At 32.0% G+C, this 11,318-nt stretch overlaps 1 protein-coding gene across 1 annotated transcript; it reads right to left on the reverse strand.

Annotated features, from left to right (window-relative positions):
- Positions 1–6,382: 6,382 nt before the first annotated feature.
- On the reverse strand, positions 6,383–9,033 carry LOC134280536 (E3 ubiquitin-protein ligase TRIM8-like). The gene is made up of 2 exons (XM_062762949.1): positions 8,885–9,033; positions 6,383–8,354 (listed from the first exon to the last, which is right to left on the reverse strand). Exon 2 carries the CDS (start codon positions 8,346–8,348, stop codon positions 7,413–7,415), a length of 936 nt encoding a protein of 311 aa, XP_062618933.1. The 5' UTR covers positions 8,349–8,354; positions 8,885–9,033; the 3' UTR covers positions 6,383–7,412.
- Positions 9,034–11,318: the final 2,285 nt, after the last annotated feature.

Here is an 11,318-nt window from a genome sequence, read left to right on the forward strand (position 1 = left end):
TTATCTCGCTTAAACAACACAGTTGTAACCCTGCATGCTCGCTTACGCTATTTCATTGTCATCTGAAGGGAGTTCAGGTAACAGTTGTTACCCTGCGCGTTACTGAGACATCACGACTTGTCTCCCTGCACGTGACCTGTTCTAAACCAACTAGATTGACTGTATAATTCTGAAGGATAATAATTTAATTTATAAACATCCATGCGTATCTATTTTTTCAGCCTCAGCATATTTTTACCTTGAATATGGGATTTAGATAACATGTACTAGTTATAACTATACCAGTTATACGTGTACGTATGTTAACACTAACGGTAAACAAAACAAAGTGATTTACAATTTCTGTTAATATCAATCATAAGTCTCAATGAATTTTTTTCTGCTTTCTTCTGTTAGATAGGTATGAAATTTTACTTGAGTTCTTGGATGTTTACTTTAGTAATGGCCTTTTCACAGTTCTTTCCATGTAAAAAAATGAGTTTTATGAAATGAGTCAATATGAAATTGTTGTTTCATAAGGAAATTGATAAGAATTTCCTGACTTATTGTTATGCTATATTTTCTAACCATTTTGTGCACGAACCTAATTCTTTAAGATATATTGTAAATAATTCAATTTGTATTTTAAAACAAGCATAGGCATAAACTTGTTATGTTCATTTAAGTTTTCGATGCAATTAGCATGTTCAGATGGGGTTTTAGAATTTGGAATCTGTGAAGAGCTTTTCTTGAGTGAAATTGTCAGAATGTTGCTCACTAGTGAACATGTACATCTACACGCCGGATTTCTTGACATCTCTTCAGCATAGCAATTCATTAATTTCAAATGTTAATAATGTTTTTTTTGGTAATTCGAACATGTGCATTTCTGGTATGGAAAAGTGTAGGCTTTCCTTGTGTGTTTGTATGTTGATTAACGTCCCTCTCGATAATTTTTCACTTAGATCTATTTGTAGACGCAACCACTTGCCGATGGAGAGCTGCAAAGTTGTCCTATACGACCATTGAGCAGGGAAGGCTCTTTTTCGTGCCAGCGCCTACTTCGTAGCAGTCTGTTCAAAAAGTAATTTTTTATACAAAGAACAACCCGAGTCTTCTAAGGAACGTCGTTTACATGATATCTCATGAAGTTGTTCGTATCTGTAACATCATTGTAAATTGAAAACTGAAAATGTTAATGCATATGTTCTTAGCGAACATTTTAGAGTAAAAATCCTTGGTGAGAAAATATTTCTTTAATTATATGCTAAAATTCATTTAGCAAGATTATGACAAAAAGTACGATTTTAACCATTTTATATAACTTCCTTTCAAAACTATATAAAAACGCGTGTAAAAGAAAGTCAGTTGAAAAAATTATCGAGTTAACACACAAAAGTCAGGTCAAAAAGTATACTAGCTAGATATGTGTTTTATATTACATTTACCCCGCTGTTTTTGAGTTTTTAAGTAAATTTTAAAATATTTACATCCAGTGAATATTTTCTCCTTTATTTCTTAAGAAAACCCATTGCTTTAATCACTGCATAAACTACAGTGGCTGTTCCATCAATGAAACGTATAAGGACGTTTGCATTATTATCAAATAATTAATCTTATTAATCCTGCTTTAAATGATTAAAACAGATATAAATATAAACAATAAAATGTCTTTCTATGTTTGTTATTACTGGAATTAACGGTCGCAGCTATTGCAGAAAAAATTTACATAACCCGCTTACGCGGGTTATGTATTTTTTCTGCAACAGCTGCTTCCGTTAATTCCAGTAATAACAAACAAAGAAAGCATTTTATTGTTTAAATAACCTGCATTGATTATCTTGGAGCCTGACAAGACTTATTTATTTCTTGATATATGAAATATTCTATGTCAAAACAAATTCAAGGGTTAATGATAACCATCGCATCACTATTAGCATGCATAGTTTTTATAATATTATAGATAATATAATATATAAATAATTAAATTATTATATGTAATATGTTTATTCTAGGTATTGTTATTTCTAATTTTTCCGCTATAAAACTCAGTCACAAATAAATCATCACTTTTATCCACATATAATCCATAGGGTCTTTCATATCACAGTTTTCTATAAAACGGAGGAATTGCCCACACTGGTCTAGGAAATGTAAACAATGGTTATCACTGTCTGCTGACAGAATTTTACTCTGTTGTTATTCCGTAAGGTTGAAATTGTTTATCCTTTGTATTAAAAATGGCAAGTATACCTAGATTTATCGGAGTTTCGGACCTGGCTTGATTGACCACTACACAAGCCCAACAATCAGCCACATACATATCCATGTATTTGTTTTTATTGATGTACTTGATTTTGTTTGTTTTTTTTTCTGAATAGAGGTTGACATTCAGTATCAAAAATGGATCTTTTGTTTCTCTGTAAAGCCAGAATAACGGATAACTTTGCATTATGTTCAATCATCATTATGCATGGCAATCAGGAGATCGCCAGAGGAAGTGACACTATTAAGATTGACAAGTTTCGATGGCTTCATATTTTTGGTATTTCGGAGATTATTTCTGGTGACAAAGTGCAGCATGATCTAAAGTCTAATGCATGTGTCGGTAATAACATTATTCAGTTGTGTATTCATACCTATCTTGAAATATCAAACTTGACTTTTTAACAAACTGCATGTTGCTTATAAGGACAAGATGGAGAGAGAGAGAATAAAAGACATGTCGGAGGAGAGGTCCAGTCCCAGGATTGATCCGGAGGAATCAATCTGCGACGAAAATAGGAAATAGGCGCCGGGATGGGGACCTAAAATTCCAGCCAAAAAGAGCAGAGCACCACTAAATTCAATTATTATATTGGGCCATTATGTAAAGTAGACGTTAAGATAAAGAATCGTTGAAGGAAAATATGTTGATTTGATGTTATAATGCTAAAATATTCAAATATCTGACTCAGCCAGTGAGCAATTTTTCTATACTAGGTCATGATCGCCAAATGTTAAGCAAACTTAAGATTTCACTAAAAAATAAATGCCAAAGTACTGAGACAGTACGGGGTCAAAATCAAGTTCCTGCTAGATTTTATTTTATGACATCAAGTTTTTCATTTAATTTGAAATTGAATTTTTTTTTAAAGATTGTCATTAAGAAACCTATTTGAATGGCAAATTTCACCAGATCCAAATTTATACATTTCAGGAAGTAAACTATGTCATATATATGTAATGCTATAGGAGAGTATTTGTGTACTTGTGTGATTTACAATTAATATATTTTTAGTTTAAAGTTTTTTTTCAAAATGCTTCATGAATTTGAGTAAAATGTTCATATTACTTTCTTCAGTTTGATCCAGAATGTTTGTATTTTGATAAGAACAATTTCTGCTCTCTTTCATTTAGATACATGTGTTCTAGACAGGGCTTCCGTTTTGAAGCCTTTACTGACCGTAAAGTACAGAGGTAAGTAACACCGTCTAAAAATCACAACAATTAAAATGGAAAGATGCATATATAACCCTTTTTTATACATTTAAACATCTATTACTAAAATGCATAGAAGCTGAACTTTCTGGGGCCGGTAGGTCATTTAGGTAGAAACGTTTATGATGAATTCTGCAAATTTAGTTCAGTCGTAGATATTATTATATAAAGAATTGGTTGGTCATGTATATGGTTTGGGTTGAAAATAGATCATTAATACAGGAATTCTAGGGGTAAACAAATAACATGCATTTAATTTTGAAGGGGTTGATGTAAAAAAAAAAACCGTGCTCATTCATGAACATTTTTATAAATTTAAGTGGGGTCTAGATCATGCCATGTTTAGTGGACCTGTCTCTGTAGCAGATAAAATATTACAGGGATTCATTCATGGGATTAAATAATACAGATCCGATAATCTTTGTTATAGCTGAAAATTTGCTTTTGGCTTCTAGGGCAATTTCCAAATTATGAAACATATGATAATTCAGTGAGTACAGTTAGGGAATGTTGTTATAAAAAGTGCATTTCAGTTACAACCAATACACCCTGGGGACTGAAGTTAAGATTTAGATTTAAGGATTAATAGTATTTTGACAACGGCTCACCTATTGAGTGTTCCATTTAGCGTTCATTTTTTTGAAAAATTTTCAACATTAAAAATATTACAGAGGATTAGAACAAATAAATGTGGTTTGAGTATTGTTGAGCCGTACTTTGTCGATTTTATCTTTGAAGGTACATGTAGGAGGGGATCATGCGAAAACAGACATTATTCTAGGATGTGTGCAATGATTTTCGAGTTTCTTTCAACGCTTAAGATGAAATACAAGGACAAAGTACTTGTTTAGTATTCCTAGGGCTGGAAAAGTGAAACAGTGCTTAAAGTTGTAAGTATAGCTAGGGACAAGAAACTAAGAGTTCTGCTTTGTAAACTAATTGAAAGGTCGACGGTTGATATGAGAGAAATGGAATCATTTATAGTAAGAAAGCTCAAGACTTTTTCTTTCCAAAGACTATCAAGGTTAGTAGGATCAGGTCACCATCAGGCATAAACATTTCAAGAGTTAGCCCCAATATTGTCAGTGACGAAGGGGGGGGGTGACATAAGGTTCAAATCCATACAGATAACATTGCATTAGTAAGCATTCTCTACACTCAATTATCAAGGCCTCCGTGAATTATTTTCGATTAGGAAGCTAGTTTTGATGCATGTGCTTTATAATATCATATTTGAAGCCAAACAAATGTATTGAATTCATCACAACCGCATTTACAGTGCGATGTCCAGGGGAAAGTTTCGACTGTTAATCCAATTCTTGGTTCTTACAACACTGCAGTAGCCTACAATGTAGGACTTAAGGTATTCTACAAATAATTAAAATTACATGCCTATCACTCAAGGACATAATTAGTGAAGATAAATAATTTTTAAAAATTGACTTAATTAATACTGGTAGGTACAATGTCCCAAAGTATTGGAGGGTTTCAGAGATCTCAATTCTAAGGTTAATACTAAGTTGTTTAATTTAAATACCAAGTTGTAAATTAAAAAAAAAAGAGGGGGTGGGGGGCATTGAGCAGCGTTAAGAAAAATTATTTACAGCATGAATATACAATTAACAATTAGAATGGAAAAAAGATGGCTTTATATTGGGGCAACAGCTCTCAGGGCATTTTGGAAATAAGTGATGTAAATCTACAATTAAGTCAATTGTTTTTAAGGTACTCTAAAACGTATCATTTGGGAAAGGTTGGTGTAAGTTCTGATAAATAACCATGGTTCAATTATTTACCCAATGCAGGCAATGGCTAATTTTGAAAGTAAGGCCAAAGACCCTTGTTTTGTCATTTTGGAGATATATCAATTCTCAGCAGTTAAAGGTAAAGTCAGTGTAGATATTGGCCTAGAGAGCCAGTATTATGTTTCATTCTTTCAGGTTAGCGACTGCATTTATCATAATAAGTTATCACATTCAATTGTACTTGCATGTATTTGTTAATAGATATTATAGGGTTCCCCAAACCATGCAAAAATATAGTATGGATTTCTGGCTCTGCTCGTCAATTATATAAACAGGGAAGGTCATCAATAGCAGTGATGGAGCCTTTGGCTAAAACAAAGAGGGAAATAAGTTCTGGTGTCAAGGATACAGTGCTTAAAATTTATTCAACTAGTTCAGAAGGTCAGGTACTTGGAGGATCCTCCAAGATAATAACTCATACACTGTGGTGTCAATGATGTAGGTCAAATTAAGCACACGAATACTGTATAGAATTAAGTAGGAAATCTAGTTACTCTCTAGTATATTCATCAACACTACTCTTACTAGTATTTGGTTTTTCTCCTACCCTGTATCTCATTGAGACACTCATGTCATGTTGGAGCAATGGAATAGGCGAGGAATAGGCTAAACAGATGGGAAACAAAACAGGTATTTCAAATGGGAAGGGGGGTTATCATGCGTTTCCAATTTATTGGCGAATCAGTACAATTGTATCACTCAGATTGAATACACTTGTCAGAGTTAGGAAATTCAATTTTCCTCTTCAGCATTCAGGAGGCCTTGGGGTGTTTTGTCGGATGGGGTGAAAGCGAAAAATTTCCTTGTAAATAATTACAAAGGCATATTTAGTCCATAGAATTAGGTATTCCTTTTGGCAGTTGCACAGTGGTCATCTTAAACGTTCCTACCCCTACCATGAGGCGGTGGGCAACCTGATTGTATGTCTGCAAATGCACACATTCATCAGGCGCCCATGTGACCATATCGTCACCTTCAAGTTGGTTGTGAAATATGATGTTGACTGTTGTTACGTTGATGTTGATTTGGTAATATTTTCATATATAGATACATGTAATTTAAAATAAGAGATGTATATTTAATTCAGTGTTGATGTGTCTGTAGAATGATTGTGAACCCCAACCGAGCATGCTACTTGCCGTTTCGGACGACACATAAAATGTTGTTGTAAGGGGTAAGTCCTGTTGTCTGGCGGCCCCAAAGTTGATGCTGATTGTTGAAATACATTTATCTGACCACTGTGGCCAAAATCTGCCATAAATAAACAATAAACTCTATATGTGTTTTTAATTCTGAAAAAAAAAATCATAAGCAGTGTTGCAAATACAAGCATAGGACTTATGTAACCCATGTATATTATGGATGTCTGGGTAGGATATTCCATAAGGCATTACTGTCTTTGATAATCTATTCATAAATTAATTCTTAGCGGTATTTATGAATAAGCACATCATCGTCTCCTCTAAAGCTGGTAAAATATGAAGGCCGCAGTTTTAAGTACACATACAGTATTTCTTACCATGAAAATTGATTTTTATTTCAAGAACAGTCCGTCCATTGGTAAGAAATGATCTTATCTGGGAAAAAGGGTGGTTGGATGAGGATATCCTTTCTCAGAAAGAACATGGTGACCATCACAATATGGATATGGGTCTTCTTTTTATCATATCTAATAGGTTAAGGGTCTAAATTAAACGAAAAGCTATGGATTTAATAATAATATTGTTATTAAAATATTCAACAAATTTTCTAGCTGTAACTTGGCAATTTTTTATAATAAATTGCCTAAAGGACACATTTCTTCTTCACCTTGGTTTGTATGGGCTACAAAAAAAAAACGTCATATTTAACCACCTCCCTCTCTTTATTAAAAAAAATCAATCTATTTTATTACTTAACGTCTAGAAAGTATATTGTCTCCATAAACCTTTTACAAATTATTATTAGATACTTCAAAGAATGTTCAAGTTATACGTTTATCTTAACAATCGTTTGTTGCTGGAGTAAGACTGTGACTACTATTTTTCGTCACGAGTCACCTACGTATTGACATCATTTAACATTGTTGAGCCACAATGATGTAGAAAATCGTTACTTTATATATGCTATTTATAGAACGTGTGCATTACTATAGGTGTGTCATATTTTTTACCAATCTACTTCACAGTCTTCGTCAAAAAATATTATTTCAACGTTTTGATCAACCCTCGTACTTTCGGCTTCTTTATTTTGATCTTCGGTAAATACCCATGATTTCTTAAGTCTGTAGCCATTTTCATCTTTTGTTGTTGATAATGGTGAAAATGATCCAATCAACTTGTAAAGCTGTTCTTTATCTATTGGCTTTGGACTAAACGTTGGCAGTGATACCTGAACTTTTGGAGGAAGCTTGCTAATATCTTTGTTTGTAGACCTGTATTCCGTTGTCTTGGACACTTCATTTGATTCTTCAATTTCACTCAAATCAAACTTTGTCTGTTCAATAAGATTTTTTACTTTTTTAATTTCATCCAAATGTCCTTTCAATATGCTCGCGTGTTTCAATTTCATGTCTTCAATTTCTGCTTTCATTTTGTCCATAATAATGTTAATTTGTCTGTGCCATTCTTCACCTTGATTTAACACTGCTTTTATAATTTTTTCATATTTTCCATCTAAGTCGGCTATCAGAGTTTCTAATTCAGTTGATATTTCTTGAATAGTTGGAAAAATATTTTTTTCTAATTCTTCATTATCTTTTATAATGACTTCTCTCTTCGAGATATAGAGATCAGAAAGAGCGGAAACGGTATGCTTCTTGTGTGTTTCAGACAATGTAGTACAAAAGGAGCAAAGGGAAGCGTTGCATTCTTTGCAATGAAATTCGCAGGCTTTTGTTTGATGTTTTGCACATTTTGGATAAATTAAAGTTGATTTTCTTTGTTCAATTGGAACAACTTTATGTTTGTCATAGTCACCAGAAATATGGTTTCCTATGCAAGAGATGCACAGATTGACATGACAGAAATCACAGTACTTGGTCGCTATATCTTTATCGCAAAGGTCGCAACGGATAACATCTTGAGCACTATTGCTGGGATCCATATCCAACTGAAATGGATAGAACATGATTGCATTATAATGAGATTAGTAAGTTGATCTATACATTTGGATGAACATTTATTTTCGTTGCTAAAATTAATGTTATACTTAAGACCCATTTTCAAGTAAAAAAAGAAAATTAATCTTATGATGCAGCTTCTTGTTTTGAATTATTAATTTTGTTTTCGTAGAAAATTTACTTTCACTTTATTTATTTCATCTTTTGAATAAATTATCATATCCAAGTAGGAATTTTTGAGTGATGCAATTTTTTTAATACACAATGTACGTTATAAATAATCGGTTCACTGTGAAAACGAAAGTAAATTTTACTGTACTTAATTTGAGTACGTTAAGACTTATCTTGAGAATAAACTTTTTGAATTCTCTACAATATATTAACATTATTTCAGACATATACTATTCTCTCCGGCGTTTGTGTGTCTGATGATGAACATCTTTCCTTTTTCTATGCATGTATTAAATATATTAGGCAACTCTTTAATTTGCATTGCTAAAAATGACATATTTACACTTACGTCAGTTGAGTTTCTTCAAACTGGTAGAAAAATTCTTGTGACAGTACAATATTCTTCTAGTATTTCAGTTTCATTTCCATATCTTTGAAAGAAGGACCATGAAATAGTGGACATTATCCTGAGCACTGGTCGTCAGTTATATACAGGTGAACTTCCTGGTCACGTTTCATAAAGAGTTATCTCTCTTTAAACTGAAAACAAAGCATCATAAATTTTAAAACCTGCAAATGTGAGGATAATTTTTTTTCACATTTTCCTATCAAATGTATTTCTTTTTACATGTCTTTTCATTAAAAATACAAAGGCGGTTTCAACTCTCATGTATAATAAAAATATTTCTTAATTATATCAAAAATATTATTTGATATTGTTATATTTCAGTCATATAAGTTATCTTGCTTATTTGACACTTAAATGAATCTAAAACATGTGCCCATCTTTTTTCTAAGATATGTTATAATGAGTATGCTTTATCTAAAAAAAAAAATATTTTAGCATAGTTTCGCAAATATTTATCGTCAATTAATATCTTAAAATCATGACAAAAATGTCTATGAGAAAAAATAACATGTATACTGTCAGTTATCATAACCATTATCTTCTCGATGTTAATGTTTTACGAACATACTTTTTCAGTATTGACATTTAAAGTGTAATTCATTCCCGATTTAATGAACTCCTTGATTTTCAATGATGCGCTAAAGTTCATATTTGCATGAATGTTAACGTTAACACAAACTTTTAATGGAAGGTTTATGTCAATTTTATTCATATAATTATTTTCTGATAGTTTCTTCAAGTTATGCAATTAAAGATCGAGATCACTTATAAATATACCATGTAATTATAAGTTCTTTTACATTCCGTCTTTTATAGAGAGCTAGGTTTAATTTTGTAGGATAAAGTATCTTTGCACAAAAAGTGTTTCATTGTTTGAAGATTTCAAACTTTTAAAAATCTTTCAAACAGGAAGAAAACATAAAAAAAATCAAAGAGTAAATTTTAGTACCTTAAAACAATTCCTTAAATCCTTTGATATATTTGGAAACCTGATAAAAGCTATTGCCAATTAGAATGAATACCAAAGTGCAGTGTACAGTACTGACAAGACCCATCCTGACACAGAGCAGTCCCAGAGCAGTCCTATAGCGGTCCCAGAGCAGTCCCACAACAGCACTAGGGCGGTCCAAGCAGCCAAAGCAGTTCTAGTGGGCAGGGTTTATTAATTCCATGGGCGAAGCTAACTCAAAAATGAGTTTTCCAATTATCAATGGAACTATAAAATGCAGTTGAAATTGATTCTGAGTAATATGCCAGGAATCCTTTCATGTATGCGTAGGTCTTTAAACATGAACAATGCGCGCATACAAACAATTTCAAATAATGTTTATTGAAGGAATAAGGCTTTTACACCTACATGCATGAATTACACTGAAAATGAATATCTAATCATAGTAATCGGGTCGATTAATAGGACACAATGAGTCAAAATTCTTTTGAGATATCTGTAGCATACAGAGACAGACTTAAGAAAAGTATGAGTACATGTATATAGAACAGTGTAAGATATGAAAATTAAACTGCAAGAAAAGACTGCACAACATAAGTGCCAGAAAAAACAAAGGTAGTATCTACCGTTTCGTTGTTTCGTGTATGTCAAGGACACGCCACTTTCATTTTTAGCTCAGACTTATTAAAAACATTCAACTGGAGCATGCAAAGGTGAGAAATATGTTCTAACAACTCTTTAAAAAAAAAGATTACATCAAATATTTTGGTCTACCTACATTGAATGAATATAGGGAGACCAAAACAAAAAAGTTGATACTTGAGACCATGGTAATTATGGAAACTTATTCAACTTTTCTGTGCATGCGTACAATAGGGAGGAAGAAGTATCAGCCCTGTGGATATTTTGCAATAATTTGGTTATTGGGCATACTGAAATTACTTTTACTTTTTTTCTAAAATAGAAAAAATTAGAATTTTTGGGTTCTCAAACCTATAATTTCCTGAAAACAAACTTTTATTAATTGAACAAAATTTTAACGGATCGTGCAAAAATTCTGCATTTGTCAATTTTTCCCTTTGTGATTTACAGTTTCTATTTAATAATTCAATTTCTTTGTTTTCCGTGATTGATACTGGTTCCCATATCTTTCATATATTTATCTCATATTTTTTTAAATACAATAAATTAAAATTGAATTCATTATTTTCCATCAGAATTAGCTTTAAATAGATTTTATCATTAAAGTGCATGACCAATTTCAATATTATACGGATACTCTAAAGGCATTTTCTTAATTATTGGGGATTTAAAAAAAACCTTTGCTGATTTAATTTTTCTTAGTATTATTTTTTTAGTCCTGATTATTTTATTATTATTTTTTATTATCTAGCTCTATAATACTTAGTTTGAAGTGTTTTATTT

This window comes from Saccostrea cucullata, unplaced genomic scaffold, assembly GCF_032062105.1.
Source record: "Saccostrea cucullata isolate Sc308-1 unplaced genomic scaffold, CSIRO_AGI_Scuc_v1 ctg1530, whole genome shotgun sequence".
In the NCBI taxonomy this organism is placed as follows: Eukaryota; Metazoa; Mollusca; class Bivalvia; order Ostreida; family Ostreidae; genus Saccostrea; species Saccostrea cuccullata.

What these genes read in the sequence shown, in the direction of transcription:
- LOC134280536 (XM_062762949.1), bottom strand. Translation starts at nt 8,348, where the DNA reads ATGGATCCCAGCAATAGTGCTCAAGATGTTATCCGTTGCGACCTTTGC.